Source organism: Nuphar pumila, chromosome 15 (assembly GCF_984573655.1).
Source record: "Nuphar pumila chromosome 15, dmNupPumi1.hap1.1, whole genome shotgun sequence".
Lineage (NCBI taxonomy): Eukaryota > Viridiplantae > Streptophyta > Magnoliopsida > Nymphaeales > Nymphaeaceae > Nuphar > Nuphar pumila.
Window position 1 is genome coordinate 85727884 of NC_143263.1, and position 17394 is coordinate 85745277.

The 17394-nt window shown below is 36.7% G+C and overlaps 1 protein-coding gene across 1 annotated transcript; it reads right to left on the minus strand.

The window, feature by feature from the left end:
• Nucleotides 1-10956: 10956 nt before the first annotated feature.
• LOC149815855 (large ribosomal subunit protein eL31-like) lies at nucleotides 10957-14390 on the minus strand. The gene is made up of 2 exons (XM_089989550.1): nucleotides 14248-14390; nucleotides 10957-11402 (listed from the first exon to the last, which is right to left on the minus strand). The coding sequence occupies exons 1-2, from the start codon at nucleotides 14331-14333 to the stop codon at nucleotides 11123-11125; spliced, it is 366 nt and encodes a 121-aa protein (XP_089845676.1). The 5' UTR covers nucleotides 14334-14390; the 3' UTR covers nucleotides 10957-11122.
• Between the last annotated feature and the right edge of the window lie 3004 nt (nucleotides 14391-17394).

Sequence of the window (17394 nt, forward strand, 5' to 3'; positions counted from 1 at the left end):
TCATTCAAACACATTTTAACTTGGCCATCAAATACCCAAACATGTAATTTAATAACATGCTCATCAATTCATTCAAAATTATAAATTTATTCACTGCTCATAATCCTTTAACCATTCAAAGTTCAAACACAAACACAAATTTATTCATTCAAAAAAAGTACCTTCCATGAATAATGTATTGTAACTAAACTCAAGCTTCGATCTTGAAACACATTAAGCAAGGCATGACAAATAAACACAAATATCCTGCAAATAAATAGCAATTTAATTTGTTAATCTTTTATAAAATCAATAAAAACATTATAAATATTTTATAAATGCTAGTAAAAAATAAAAAACTCTAAATTCTAATTAAATATTCATGTTATTAAAAAAACATAATGAAAACATCAATCCTAGCAAACATCATTCATAGTTTTCATACATAAACTAATTAAAATAAAAAATAACAAAACCCCCACATTTTTAACTATAATCAAACATGCGGATCATGTATAATATTGATTGAAAAAAATACAAAAATAACTAATTAATATTCATCCTATTGAAAACCTAAAATGCTAATTAGGAGAAAAAATACAAAAAACCTAAATGTTAATTGAAACCCTAATTCTTACATTAGCAATTATGCACTTATATTATTCAAGCATATAAAATCATGTTTAATGTTAATTAAAAATTACAAAAATAGCTAAATTAAATATTTAGTTATTTTAAAAATAAAATAAAACTCCAAATGCTATTAAAAAGCATAAAATATTCATGCTATTTAAAAAAAAACTAAATGAAAACCTCAATCCTAGCCAACTTCATCCATAGTTTTTATACATAAACTATTTGAAACAAAAAATAACAAAACCCTCAAATTTCTAATTAAAACAAAGCATGTGGATCATGTATAATGTTGATTCTAAAATATATATAAAAAATAATTAATATTCATCTAATTTAAAAACTAAATGCTAATTGAAAAAAAAACAAAAAAGTCATAAACCTAAATGCTGATTGAAACATTAATTATTACATAATCAATTACGCATTTATGCCCTAAACACAAGAGAGATAGTAGACCTCATGTGCACTATGACAATAGCATGCGTTGTGCACTGGACTATTGTGTTATCCTGGAGTCGGGCCATCGAGAGGAGGGGGCTATACAAAAACTTAGAAAGTTGAGAGAGAGAGGCGACTTACCGCAGTGGGCCTAGAGTTGCAAGCAAGAAGCAAAGCCTTAGAGGGTGAGTCAGAAGAGCTCATAGGGCGGAGCCATAAGAAGAGCGAGAGAGAAAAAGAAGGAAAGTGGGGGCCCAAGTATGAGGTCGTGCCCTCACAGGAAGAGGCAAAGCCGTGAAGAGGGGGCCACAAGCCCACAACCCAAGTTGTGAGAAGGGTCATCAGAGCTGCAAAATCGAGAGAGAGAGAGAGTGGGGGGCCTAGGTTGCCTAGATGTGGGGTCACGATGGGGAGGGGTCCATGGTGAGGTCGCAGGAACGACGGAGCCGCAGAGGGCCAAAGAGAGAGAGAGAGTTTAGGAAAAGCTTAAAGGGGAGGGGCATCTCGACCTTTGGTCGGGGTGGGTGCTAGCCTTACACTTCTAAAGAACCCATACCCCCTTGGGGGGATTCAGCGAATCAGGGTGGCCAGGTGCCCACCCTTCGCTTATCGTAATTTTGTCTTCAATTATAGTGGGAAAGTGCCATGCTAGCACAAGTAGGTCTCAAGTTTTTTTTTACCATCAATCGCTTCATACCTATCTTCTATGAAAGCTTTCACATAGAAAACTTTTGCATGAGTATTTTTCTAAAAATCCATTTTCATGTAAAGTCTTTTGAAGAATGAAACAAACGAGGCCTAAAGCTCGCTGTACACCACACTTGGAACTCATGACACCTTACCAACACGATGACATTTACAAGTCAAACCAGCCTAGCCCTTAACTTTCGGCCTATTTACAAACACACGCCTGACTTTTGAGATGTTAGGGATACACGCCCTACTTAGTAATTTTCTAAACTTTGGTGTGTATTTGTAATATTTTCAAATTTAAGAGTGTTTTTTAAAAATTAAACGTGTTTTTTATTTTTTGATTTCTGGTTTTTTATGATTTATATGATATGAGAATCTACTTTTTAAGAATATTATAAAAAACAAGAGCAGTGACGGACAGTGGCAGAGGTGAATACAATTGTTGAAAAAGGTTTGGTTGTGGAACCTTTGGACGTATCCAATGCGTGGGACACGATGGTGCATTGCAAGGTGAATGTACGGAGGTGAGATAGAACGAACAAAGAGAAAGAAGAGCAAAGGAAAAAAAAGGCATGCATGGTCTGTCCAAATTTTATCTATAACCAGCTGTAAGTTGTGCAAATCCATTGGATTCCTTTTTGTGATGGAGTTTATAATTATCTCCTCTCAAAAGAATAAAAATGAGGATAAAGAAGGATTAAACTAGGTTGAATAACCTCTTAATTAGGGGTGGGCAAACAGCCCTACATCCCGATGGGCCAAGCTGACCCGACCTGCGATGTGCCAGGTTTGGGCCATGATTTTAAGCCCGAGCCCGTTAGGTATCAGGCTGAAACCCGACCCGTTATATACATGGGCCAGGCTCGGGCTGACCCGATGAGCTTAAGTTATTTATTAATTTTTTAATAATATAAAAGTTTTAAAAATTAACTATGTAACATAGTAACTTGAATAACTATTATTATTTACCTAACTAGTTGCTTGAAAACTTGCTATTTTTTAATTATTACTATTTACCAAATTAGTTGCCTGAGAACTTACTATTCTCTCATTAACTCAAGAATTTATGCATTTCAAAATTGGGCTAAGCGGGGCTAGGCCGAACCCGGCCTGTTTTACATTGACCCTTGGGACAATGAACCAGACCATGGGTTTCTCTTTAAACCGTTAGTAAACCGGATGCCTACCCTTACTCTTAATTTTGTGTTTCCTCACTTTCTCGGTTAGGGACAATTTCACGTGTGTCATGTTTGCAATGGGCTGTGATTTTTTAATATTCCAAATGACATGGAAGATTTGAATCCAATATTAATTTCTTAATCCAATTCAACAAAACTAAACTTGTACCCTTCTTGGGCTTCATTACTACGTCAAGGTCAATAGACCATGGTCCAGGTCTATGCAATTGGTTGCCAATAAAATAAAGGGAGACAACATGGTAGGAAACATTCACGTTATTTTTAAATAGTGTAATTTTCATGATAAATTAATAATTTTTTTAAAAAATATTTACATGCGGTAATTTTTTGAACCTCACCGAAGACATGGCATTGGATAAAAATGATTGGAAGAGAAGAATTCATGTGAAAGACACAGAATGATTTTCTTTGTTGGTTCATATCGCCGACCCCAATTGTTTTGGGATGAAGGCGTAGTTGTTGTTGTTTGATTTACCTGCCGTGCTTACTGCCACTATCTTGACAGCATAAAACACAATGGGCTTGCCACGCTTCGGATTAAGCAAGGGGTGACACTCATGAGATTTGAATATAGACCGCTTGCCTAGCCCTATCCCACTATGCCAAACCCCTTCAAAATGGTACACCACCACCACCACCAACAACAACAACAACTACGCCTTCATCCCAAAACAATTGGGGTCGGAGATATGAACCAACAAAGAAAATCATTATGGGTCTTCCACATGAATCCTTCTCCTTCATTCATTTCTATCCAATGCCATGTCCTCGGTGAGGTTCAAAGCATTCATATCCTTTCTTATCACCTCCATCCATGTCTTCCTAAGCCTACCCCGACCTCTTTTAACTAATATATTTTCCCATTTCTTTATCCTTCTAACTGGAGCATCATTAGGCCTTCGTCGAATATGTCCAAACCACCGTAAACGATTCTCTCTCATCTTATTTTCAATGGGTGCAATGCCTACCTTCTTACGTATCTCCTCGTTCTGAATCTTATCTTTTATTGTATTTTCACACATCTCAGCTACACTCATTTTTTGAATATGATGTCTCTTGGCAGCCCAACAACCCTTCAAAATGGTAATGTTTTCAAAATTATAATCTCTTTTTTTATAACGACTAATCGTCACTAAATATAGGAAACTCAGGCTGAGGCCCCACGATCGCCTAATCTTACGCGACCCATCTCTCAAAGCTACCCCACATTGGTAATTTCCATACTTCGGTATATTTTTTTCAGTTTTCTTCATATTTTGAAAAAATGGATATTTTTTTTTCGTTTTGTAGAAAGAGTTTTTTGTGAGGTTGGAACCATCTCTGAAAGCTGCCCCACATTGGTAATTTCCATACTTGGTATATTTTTTTCAATTTTCTTCGTATTTTGAAAAAAATGGATTTTTTTTTTCGTTTTGTAGAAAGAGTTTTTTGTGAGGTTGGAGAAAAGGAAACCGTGAATGGGTTTATTGTAATCATGATATATATATATATATATTCGCTGTGGTTGCTTTCTTCCGTGCATCGATAGAGACATTTTTGTTTTTCTGCCCATCCTTGTTTCTTGCTATTATTTTATTAGAATTATTAGACTAAAATGCCCCCAAGCTGACAACAGGAATTACTCAATTCGCTTTAGGGCTATTTGGTTATTCTACGTAATCCCCTACCGTAGGGGTGTCAACGGGTCGGGTTTATTCTGACGACAAAACTCTATAGGGTCCGGCTATACTTACAAATAAGAAGACTCGATTAAGACCCGAAGATCCGATTAATACATAGACCCGGATATAGTTTGTGAAATTTTATATCAAACTTGGACCCAACACGAGTTCCAATTAAGACCCATAATTTTCAATGTAAAAAATAAAAAAAAATATTTTATTGGGTATGGTATGGTCTGGTTGATGTAATTTTTATTGGATTCGGGTATGGTTTTTCTTATAGTAGACTCGGGTCCAAACCCGATACCATACTCAAAAAATCTCTGATTTCACTTGTGTCCAAACCAAACCCGACCCGTTGACACCTCTACCCCCACCAAACCGTACAACTTCTTAAATGACCAGTACGTCCAACAGCACTTTCTCAAATAACAATCTGATCCATCAACGAAGGTAAAGTGTTCACCTCGGTTTTAGAGGAGAACGGTTTCACTCATCCCCTAATGTCATCTCCCATATTCATAACCCTCTTTAACTTTTATAATGGAAGTTGTTCTGATAAAATCTGACCCTGTTGATGGATTCAACATATTAGGTTAAGTATGAATCGACCTTTAAATCATAGTTTTTTAACAAAAAAATGTAGTTTTTAACAAAAAAAAAATGTAGTTTTTTAAATTATATTTTTTTTTACTTTGTCAATATAGTTTTTTGAATAGCCAAAAAATCACATGTGGATTTTTGGTAATTTAATTGTCATGTAGATTACATCTGTGGAGTCCAATTTGATCAGAACAATTTGCATTGAAATCCCAATGAGAGTCCTAAAGACAAGGATGACACAGGGGACGAGTGGAACCAATTTGGCTAAAAAGAAAATTATAATGCAGTCAATTTCTCGCAACATTTACCAATGGGGCCTCTGTTTGCCTAGTAGGAGCAGTTAGTACACTTCACCTAGTGTTGGGACATTGCAACTTCGAATCCCAATGGTATATGGTTGTATAGCTGGTAAGGGTCTGCGTAACCCCAGCTTTCTCTATAAAAATAAATAAATAAATTTCTAGCAACATTTTTTAACAATTCAAATTTTTATCAGAGAAATCTTGGCAAAAAAAGAAAACAAGCTTGATGTTTTACGAATGTAAGAGAAAACAAATAACTTACAAATAAAAGTGGTCGTTGTCTTCTCAAGATTTTGATGATAAAAAAAATAAATGTTGTGTTAAAAAGATAATAATTCCATTTGATTTAGAAATCATAATATTTTTCAAAATACCACAATATACAAATTACAAAATATAATGTGAATAGTTGGCAAAATATCTATTTTTTTTTCATATTTGTAACAATGTTAGAATTGTCACTATTCGGTTGAACCAATTCATTCCCTTGCAGGATATGGCAGTAGAGGAGACTCACGATGAGGAGGGGATTAAAGCTGATAGAACAAAGGAGAAACTCGATGGAAATCGACAGGGGTGCAGGCCCCTCAGGTGACAATGGACAACTAAAAATAAAAGAAAACTTATCGTTGAACCCAACCAGCAGAGACTGAGACTGGAAGAAGGATAGACTAAGGTTGCCAAACTAGGAAGCAAAAGTGAAAGCCGGAAACGATACGAGAAGCAAAAGCGAGAAGCGAGGCGTTTTAAAATTTATACCAAGCAAAAAACAATAGTTTCAATTTAAAAGCAAAATGTAAATAAAAAATGAAGCAATATAGAATCAAACAAGAAACAAATAAAAACTACAATAAAATTGATCATTCTTATATTTCATGATTTTTCTATAAAAGAGTTGAATTTTTGTTAAAATCTAAAAATGATGGTTACCGATTTAAAGAAAGTACATGAAAAGTGAGTGAAAGCGTGAGAGAAAATATATATAAAAAAAATGAAAATAAACGTAAGAAAAGTATATTGTACGCATAGATCATATGTATGAGAAGCATAGAAGAAGCGTTGGGGAATCGAGCTTCCTATGAAGTTTCAGAAGCAAAGAATATCGTGCATTCTAAGCGAGTTTTTGAGAAACGAGCTTCTCACCTACTTAAGAAGCTTTCGGTAACTCTGGGATAGACCCCAGGGTGGTGAATCAACCTGATTCTAAAGGAAAGAATAGTGAATCCCATGTCCTGAAGTCCCTCAGCTGTTGGAAAATTAGGCTCTTCAATGGAGTCTGGTCTCAATGTCTCACACATCCAAGGTATATGCTCGCAGGAAAGCCCCATGGACACGCTTTTGGGAGACACGCGGTGTCGTACGACTTCTACGAGAAGACACGGTGCAGAGGAAACGAGAAGGATGACACAGATCCCGAGGCTCTTTTGAGAGGCCCTTTTGAGAGCCATACTGTGGATCGAACCCGATATGAAACCAAATTGTCCTGATAATATAAAAATGTTGTATGGGGTTAATATCCAGATAAAATCATGATATTTGGGGAACTCATGGTTCGAGTGAAGTCCTTCCTTGGACAGAGTTGACTTGACAAAATTTGCGCCAATTCAAGAACCGAGCAGAGCCTTCCGAGTTGCAACAGCATGCCCCCATTCTCTTAGATACAACACGATGACCGAATGACCAACCTGCACGGAAGAAATTAAAGGGGTCGGACACCTGAACTAGGCCCAATCCGGATCCCAACCCTTAGGGGGCGTTTGATTGAGTAGACAGCACTGTCCACGGGTAGCTGCTGTCCGTTCTCCATGTGTCCAACACAATGGAGAACGAGTGAGACACCTCGAACATGGTATCCCACGCATCCAGCTGGCACGTTTTAGGAATCCCTACAGTATTCCACCCTTCTTCCTGATCAGTGGTGTCTGAGACACCTGGAACAAAGACCAAAAAGTAAAAAAAAAAAAAGACTGGAACACCTGAAACAAAAACTAGACTTGTCCGAGATACCTCTGCGCTCCGTCAGCAATCTCAAGAGTAAGACCCACACATTTTGCACCAAACACTGGGTTGGAAATGGGAAAATATATTGTTGGGTCTACTATGATCCAGGTCAGAATTGGATAAGCAAATCTATATGTTTAGCCCAACCTATCTTAATTACCATTTTCCTACAAACAAAAGAGGAAAAAACATTATGTTTTACAATTTTCTGATGGATCCAGGCCAAGGGAGATCAGATTCTAACTGGATCTAAAACTTTATTATGAGATTCGAGTCACATGCAAGCACGGATCATCCCGATCTGCTCTTGGAAAACGGTGTAATGTCTGGTCCACCCTGAGCTAACCCATATCCGACCCGTTCTCATCCCTCCAAATACAGTAACCAACCTAATTTCGTCTTGAAAATATCGTCCAAGGGTATTTTAGCGAATCAAAATAGTTTGCACTGGTTTGTCCTTAATCATAAAGAGCAAGGACAATACCGTCCTTTCAAAAAAATGCGACCCCTTTTCCGTCCAACTGTCAACGTCGAGGAAGGCTGGTGGCGTCACGGCCTCTGTACGCCCAACGCGAGGCTGAGAATCCGATCTTCTTCGAAAATCGCCAATTTTCTTTTTCCTGTGTGGGGAGTGGAAAACGTGGCCCACCCTACCCCTCTTATAATGTATAATCAGCAGCTCATGGATGTGTGGGACCGCTTACACGTCCACATGCTAAAAATTGTCCCTTTTCTATGCACGAATGGGTCGCCTATAAAAAAATAACTCATTTACAAATGTATCTCTATGTACCCCCAAAGGGTTTGGTACAGTGGGATGGGGCCTAGGTCGCTAGGCAGGCGGTCGAGGTTCAAATCCCATGGTCACCACTTTAGCTACGCGATTTCTCCCAAGGTTGTTAAATGCGATGAGGCGAAGCGAGGCGTTGAGCCTGCGCTTTGCCTCTGAGGCGTACGCCTCTCACAACTGGAATGGAAGTGAAGCGGTGGGAGGGGAGGCAGTAAGAGAAGGACCACCCGCCCAGCTGGTACGGAAGCGAGGGATATGCCGGTCATCCGGTGGTCGGAGAAGACTGAGCAGCCGCTGCAGCACAGCAACTCCGGTGGTCGGTGGTCACAACTGGTCGGAGGTTGATGAGGGGCGCAGGGGCGTAGCTAGGATTCATGTGAGGGGGGGGCAAACAGGGGTGAAGAAAAAAAAATTATTTGTGTGATAGTCGGAGGTTCGGGGGCAGCGCCCCCGAAAATTTTTTTTTTTGAGAAAAAATAAAAAATGGCTACAATTATTAATAAAAATCTATTTCATATGGACAAATCAAACTATTTGCTGCAGTAAGGGCTGGGCTAAGACTGGGCTGGGCTAAAAAATGGATAAAAATCTATTTCATATGGAATCAGGGCAGGGCTAGGACTGGGCTTTTATAAAAAAAAAAAAAAAATTAACTGTTTGGGGAGGCAGGACTGGGCTACAGCCCAGTCCTGCCCCCCCCCTAGCTACGCCCCTGGAGGGGCGCATCACAGCAACGCCTCAGTACCTTGAGCGTGCATTGAGCCTGCGCTTCGCCTCTGAGGCGTACGCCTCAAGTACTGAGGCGTACGCCTCAAGTACTGAGGCGTACGCCTCTCACAACTGGAATGAAAGTGAAGCGGTGGGAGGGGAGGCAGTAAGAGAAGGACCACCCGCCCAGCTGGTACGGAAGCGAGGGATATGCCGGTCGTCCGGTGGTCGGAGAAGACTGAGCAGCCGCTGCAGCACAGCAACTCCGGTGGTAGGTGGTCACAACTGGTCGGAGGTTGATGAGGGGTGCATCACAGCAACGCCTCAGTACCTTGAGCGTGCGCCTCGCCTCTGAGGCGTACGCCTCTCACAACACTGATTTCTCCTCTCGCAAATAAAAAAAAATGTATCCATCCATGTGGGTCAGATGGCTTTGGTGGATCCATTGCGACAATTACAAATATCAGTGATATTTTGAAAATATTACCAAAAAATATAATATATTTCTCACTGTTTTAAACTTCAAAGTAGCACGATAATTTCAAAATATCATGGTATTTTTGTCAAAATCTAAATATTGTGTTTTTTAACTCAATATTTACATTATAGTTTTGAAATTAAACAAAAGAAATAATTAACTGCTTCAAATGTAAATTTTTTTGGAGAAAGACTACTTCAAATTTAATTAAAAATGCACTAACAATATTATCTTTGGGTGAATAAAATCTTATTAAACTATTCTTCAATGCATCTCTCCCAATACTATAAAATCCTCATTTCATTTACCAAGAACACCAAACTAGTTTTAAAAAATGCATTTTTGGAAAGTGTTGAGAATACAAACGGTTTCTTAAAATTCATCTTGAAAATTAATGGCCTTAAATGTTTCTAAAATCCAATGTCAAAACTAAAAGTTTTGAAAGATTTTAACTAGAAGTTTGAATTTTCAACAAGATCTTAAAAACCTATCATTTTTAAAATTTTTTATTCTGCCACATTTTTAAAACTCAATTAATTTATTTTAACCAATATTTTATGGGGAAAAAGTGAAATAAATAAATTTTTTCAAAATCTCACAAGGAAATTCATGGCAATAAATTATCATTTTAAACTTTTGTCACTATGGGTGGATTTTTTAGAGAGAGAAAATAAGTCAATAGCAAATGGGACAGCATCCACTCAGGTGGTAGGACCTGTCTTTATGTGGGTTCCGCAAAATGTCGATCTCAACATCTGAATTTGCAACTACTGTGATTTTGTTACTTTCACAAGTTTCTTGTGATTTTGAATCACATTTTAGAACTTTTACAACGGCATTGCAAACTTAAAAATGCAACCCGTGAATGTGGTTCCCATATGTGAATGTTAATGTTTCAAAACTTGTGAAAATTTTACACAAGTCTAACAGTGTATAAAACTTTCACGGGCATTAATGCTGAGCTGTGAATGTGGTTAAATAATGATATGTCACATTCTTACATGATAGATTTTCACACAAGTTAAATTCATAACCTAAAAACAAACATGAGAAAGTTAATGCTATAAATACAAAACTTTTACAACAGTAACATGTGATCAAAACAAATATGCCCTAAGAGTTTTTTCTTCATTATTAAACTTGTTAAATTAATATTACCATAAAAAAGTGAATATACATAAAGTATTTTCAGTCTTTTAGACGTCTTTGTATCCTCAATTTTGTATCCATATCCTATTAATAAATTGTAAAAGACTTGATTTTGTTTTTATGCCTTAATGTAATAATTTTTTAAAAATACACTTGAGAAAAAAATATTATAACCATAGTTGTGGACGACAATTTCACTTTACCCAACGACCATAAAATCACATTTAACTGGTTGGAAAATGGAAGTGGATCCGGGTTTCATAACATGGATATTTTCAAGGATGGATTGAACACGTTACAACACAACTAGCTCTACTGAGATGCAAGAAAATTTCTGATTACCAAAACAAAATGGCGCAAAAATCAAATACTGAAAACATCCAATTCCAAAATAATGTAGTGCTCATAAAAATTTTGTGCATACCCAAAACAGTGACTCTCTAGGGCAATGCTGAAACTAAGTACCTAACAAACGAAAAAGAATTTCAATCACCTTCCTCAACAACCTTGGTCCCCAATCCTTTGAATCCTTCAGAAGGGATCTCTGCCACCGTAACCAGTGAGTAGAGCTCTTCTTTAGCATCTTCCTCATCATTCCTCTTGCGTGAAATCTGCACCCTTACCCGCCTGGGCACACTTCGGATGCCACGACTCCATATATGCTTGTTAAGCTTCACATCTACCCTCACATCTGTAGTTCCCATTGCCTTCTGTGCAAATTTCCTGATCTCCTTGATAGCTTTGGGAGCCATCTTTTTAAAAGTGCTGTGACCAAGTTATGTGTCATTCTTGATGTGTTGATAACGAAATCAAAATATATGGCACGCGAGAAAAAAAAAGTGAAAAAGGAAAAACTTGAAAGATCTTAATCCACGGGCTGTAACTCTTGGTACAAATGATAGGAAAAAAATATGGGCAGTACACTTAAAAGAACAATCAATGGAACAGCAAGAAGATGAAAACTAAATGATTATATATACACAATAAAAGCCATGAAACAAGTAGCTGGCAAATCAAAACTAGAATTGGCTCAATTTGTGGAGTTAGAAGGCTTTGAAGCAATTCACTTCCAACCTAGATAAAGTTACTCGAATCAATTGGCAGGAGGTCAGAGATTATGGAAGTTGCTCAAACAATCCTAATAATCCCCTTTCATGGGAGATAAGATAGTTGCTATTTATACTGAAACAAATGGATATCTTGAACAATTAAAAATTGGACAGGTAAAGAAATTTCATAATCAGTTATCATTTAAGACTCAGGCTTTTACCAAAGTGGTAATGGGTCTGTGGGCCTTGGATTTAACCTGGCATCTAAGGAATAAAGGAAGAAGAAAACAATTACCTTCTGCAAAAGGGATCTGCGGCCTCATCCCATTCCACCTATCAAATGTTAACAAATCAAGATGACCACAAAAGCTGTAGACAAGTATTTGGGGAAGGCCATTTTTATGATATTTTCAACATGACTAACATATAAGCTATGTCACAGGGATTCGGCTAGCAGGGTGCCGCACCCGCGTCGACGCGACTCGACGCGGGTGCAGCACCGGGTGCGGTCAACCCGACCCTGGGTGCGTTGACCGCACCCAGGGTCATTTTTGTCCATTTTTTTGGATTTTTTTAAAAAAAAAATTTTGCCCTATGAAATGGACCCGCGCCGGGGGGAGCCCCCGGACCCCCCTTCCTGCAAGGGCAAAAACAATGAATCAGGCTCCACAATCATCTTTGGGGACAACCATATAAGATAAAAAAATGGTAAAAAGTAAGTTGGGCATAAATGTCATGGACCTTAACAGCTACCATACATTCATACATATACACTATATATATATATATATATATATATATATATTATTTTTTTTACATTTTTGCCCCTGCCGCACCCCCGCACCCGGGTTTTTTGGAAGTGCCGAATCCCCGCACCCACATCCGCACCCATGTGACATAGCATATAAGGGGCATGAAATGGGAGTCAAAATGGACTATCCATGTGACATGGGTGAAAATAACACCTACCAATGTTGAATACATTATGGACTTGGCCAGCAGTAAAACAGAAACCAACAGCCAGCAGGAAAACAGAACCGAACATTTTTGGTTTCCATTAGGGGTGGTTAAAACTTAAAAATGGTATCCATTCCAAGGTCAAATCAGTATCTTCAACCAAAATGAAATGAAATAATAAATAATAAATAAATAAACACATAGATAGAGACATACACCCCCCAAATCTCTGGTTACACATACCAAACATGTATATATAATCGATGTCCTAAAAGATAATAAACTCCTATGACTAACTAAACAACATTTTAGGACCCTACACATGAATCACCTTCCTTTCATATGGCACAATTTCATTTAGAAATTATTGTGTTATTAACATTTTTCTGCAACAAATGGTAAAAAAGTGAAAATATTGTTTGTATCTTCAAGCTATAAACATAACAGAAATATCTCGTTAATACCATGATATTTTTTTAAGAAATCTTATTTTTATTTTTTAAAGGATATATTTTTTCTGATTTTGTTTGTTTTGTATTTTAGCAACTTTTCTAGCTATTTCTTCATATATTTTTGTAAGAAAATATTACTACACCAATATTTTAAACATTTTTTATTCTTTAAAATATACAGACACAGAAAAACCGCTTCTTCTAAACTCTCCTGAGAAAATCCTTCACCGAGAAATAGCCGAGACTAACATTGATGACTAGGCTACCATACTATGAATTGAAATCTTGATATACATTCTAAAGTACAGCATAAACATAATTCTAGAAGACTGTTAATTAACAAAAAAATCAGTTCAGATCAGAGAGAAATTTTATTAGCGTGCACAAGCAAAAACTCTATCATACTAAAGCGCTGGACACTTTGTCTTCTGTTGATATAAGGGAAAAAAAATCTATATGTGGCTGCAAAAATACACTGTTCCAGTCCAAAGAAAAGAAATCAAGCAAATCATCTGAACATAGCTTGCACATTAGTTGAGGAAGGAGAGCTTTCATCAAGGACTTGGATTCGGACACAAACCATGACACGAACATGGCAATTTTTATAAAATGCAACACGCAATGACATGTTTATGCTTTTAAACTATTTAAACATAAACACCAGAACCCATTACTTGAAAGCCTAGATAATGAATGAAGAAAATGGTGACATCCTACGTTTCATAGACCAGATGACTCAACACACAAGGTTCATATCAGACATACCCTACACCCTGTCAATAAAAAATCAGATGAATTACTCTATGAACTGTTGAGTATGTAATCGACTGACGATTTATCGGTTCCAAGATGCACCCAAATTGAAAAAGATTTGATACAACACAAAGGTGTTCCCTACAAAGAAACCAAGAACCTGAATAACGCATTAAAAAAGAAATAATAAAGTCCCACAAATTCATTAGTGCTCCACCCCCACCTTGCTATAGATGGTGAATCCCTTCAACCGAAAACGAAAAAAAAGAAAGAAACACAGAAAAAAAAAGAATGCATTGTATCAGATCTGCGACAGGAAAATTCGCCCAAAAAATCTATGCCTACCACCATTACCAAACGAGCACCAAATTCAAAGCGGAGAGAGAGAGAGAGAGACACCATCCATGGAGACGCTTGTGGAGGTTAATGGTGTAATCTCTGGTAACGACCTCCTCCCTCCTTCCCTTGCCTCCCTTCTCCACCATGTCGGGCGTCTGCTGGTCGCCCTGCCTTGCCTCCTCTTTCTCTTCTTTCTTCTGCCTCTTTTCCTATTTTAATCTCAAACCCTAACCCTAAAACCCAATTTTTTTTTTATGGCTCAGCTTAACAGAAATAGGATCATTATGTAATAAATATAACAAGAATGTCTTCAACTTTTTTTTAAGGCAAGCTGGGTTAGGCAGACCCCCACCAGTCATACAATGATACCATTGGGATTAGAACTTGCAACGTCCAAGGTGACGTGCACTAGCTGCTCCTACCAAACAAGCAGAGCCCCCGATGGTAAGAATATCCTCACGCTCTGCAATATTTTTGGTTGTTTTCAAGTGGTCATGCACAAGAGCCTAGCTTGAGCTGTTCGAACTTGGCTCATTTCAAAATGCATGTGTTCAAGCTTGGCTTAAGCTTGGAATCAAGCTTGAACAACATTGTTCAAACTCGCCTTGGTTTCAAGCTCAAGCTGAGCTGAGCTGAGCTTTACCTAAGTTTAAGAAAAAAATGTGTCTTTCACTTTTTGAAGAGGTGAGATTCAAACCCCAACCTCTTCAATATGTGTACAAATGTCTCACTGTTAGACCAGGCAAGCCATTTTTGACTATTATGATGAAAAAATAATATATATTTTAAAAACATGGGCTTGGTTATTGTAAAACATGAAAAGTTATACTAAGATTCAATATCGTGACCTTTAGATGAAAAGTCCAAAGCATGCTAGTTAGAGAAACACTAATTCTTGTTTATACTTTTGCAAACATATTTTCTATATACTATTGTTATGAACTTAATCAAGCTTTTCCAGCTTTATCGAGTTTAGTGTGGCTTGAAAAAATAATACATATTCTAAAAACATGGGCTAGGTTATTGTAAAATGTGAAAAGTTATACTAGCATCAGATTCAATACCGAGACCTTTAGATGATAAGTCCAAAGTATGTCCCTTAGAGAAACACTAACTTTTGTTTATACTTTTGCAAACATATTTCATATATACACTTTTTACAAGCTTAATCGAACGAGTTTAGTAGCTTGATCAAGCTTGGCTCATCTATGTAGATTAAGCATGGACTTGTGTAAAAGCTTGGCCCATTTACTTTCACGAACGCACTCGAGCCGAGCTTAAACAGGTTGATCTCAAGTTAGCTTGGCTCATTGTGCATCCCTATTTTCAAGAATATATGTGCTCTCAGTCACGAGGGCATTCACGAAATATAGAACAATCTTCGGTGATGTAGCATAAAGAGCTCACAGACCCAACTCGATTCGATATGCCCGATGACTCTATTGTACGTGTAATTTGACATGTTTTCCAAAAAACCTTATAAATTTTTATGTTTTTTTCATGTTCAAAATCATAAATAGCTAACATTAGAATGTCCCTTTTACCCTTAGCATGCACAAAACTGATGAAGTTTGCGTGATATATCACACTTCTCTTTGAGTGTTGCATACACCCACTTAAAATGAGGTCCACAAGTTTTTCTTGTAGACTTTACGAAGTTTGCATAAAATTATATGCGAACTTCCTGTTAAACTTTAACAAAATAAGAAAGTTCACATATTTTATGTGGACTTCCCAAGTCTTCATATTTTATGGGAACTTGAGAAAGTCTGCACATATTTTATGCAAACTTTCTCAAGTCTACACAAAATATACGAAGGACTTTAGGAAGTCTGCATATATTTTATGTAGACTTGAGGAAGTTCACATATATTTTATGTGAACTTTTTCAAATCCACCTATATTTTATATGGACTTTCTTATCCTTGCCTATGTTTGTTGTTTGAATGTTTAGAAGAAACAATTTATCTTTTAGATGATGTTTCTTTTCAACCACTCATCAAATCAAGGTGATCTTGATGGTAATGGAAAGCTTATGTCCCGATCTATCTCTTTTTTTTTTCTATTGTTCCAAAATTTTGTTGTAGGTGATTAGAAAACAGCATAGAACAGATGAAAAATGTGCAACCCTAGAGAGTGCAAAGTATATTTGTATTTTGAGATGGGAACTAAAAAATGGGAACCCTAAAGGGGTTTTCGATTATGACTTAAAACATAAAAGTTATGGGCAAGGATTTCAGTTTTTCAAAGAGTGTAAAACACAAGTTTTCATCATCTGATTGAAGAGATACAAATATGAGAACAAAGATTGTTCTTCAAAAAATAGTTACATATTTCCTACGAAGTTTGCATATATATATATATATATATATATATATATATATATATATATATATATATATATATATATATATATATATATATAAAGAAAAGTTCGCATGTGCGAAGCGTAAAAAGATCTTTTTAAATCCAAATATTTTGCAATTTTTGACATGAAAAAAATATAAAAAATTATAGGGGTTTAGGTAAATGTGTTAAATTACCTGTACAATACAATTATTTTCTAAAAAAAAACATATAAATCTACATTTTAGTGAGTATTGTGCAAAGCTCAGGAGGTTCACTCAGGCAAAGGATAAAAATATCCTAAATAAGTCAGACATTTGCAAATTTGAAAATGGGGCAGATTTTAAAAATTATGGGGCATTTTGGAAAACATATCATTTTTTGCGTATAGGATGGTCATTTTCGGTACTATTTAATCCAATAGCTTTTCTAATTCTAAAAAGTTAAAAATCCTAATAGAACCTACGTGCATTACAACAAGCCACCCATTTACACTCATACTAATTTATACCTGAACCAATTAACCCATATAAGTACATTCTTAGTAATATCTAGATCCTACTGGAACATGAATTAGATTAAGACCTGACCCATCTTTTTACCTAAACGATTAACTAATATGAGACTACAATTTTAGCTGTACCTGTAACTGAACCTCAGCCTAATCGGATTGGATCAGGTTTGGGTCTATTTGTTAAACCCAATTAAAAACAAGTCTGATTACAACCTGAACCTGTTGACCCATGTGAGTCTTTAATTTTGGCCATACCCAACCTGAACCCAAACCCGATCAAATTGGAATGGGTTTGGTTCTAATTTTTGAAGCCGATTAAGAAATGGGTCTGACAAAACCCGATCCCA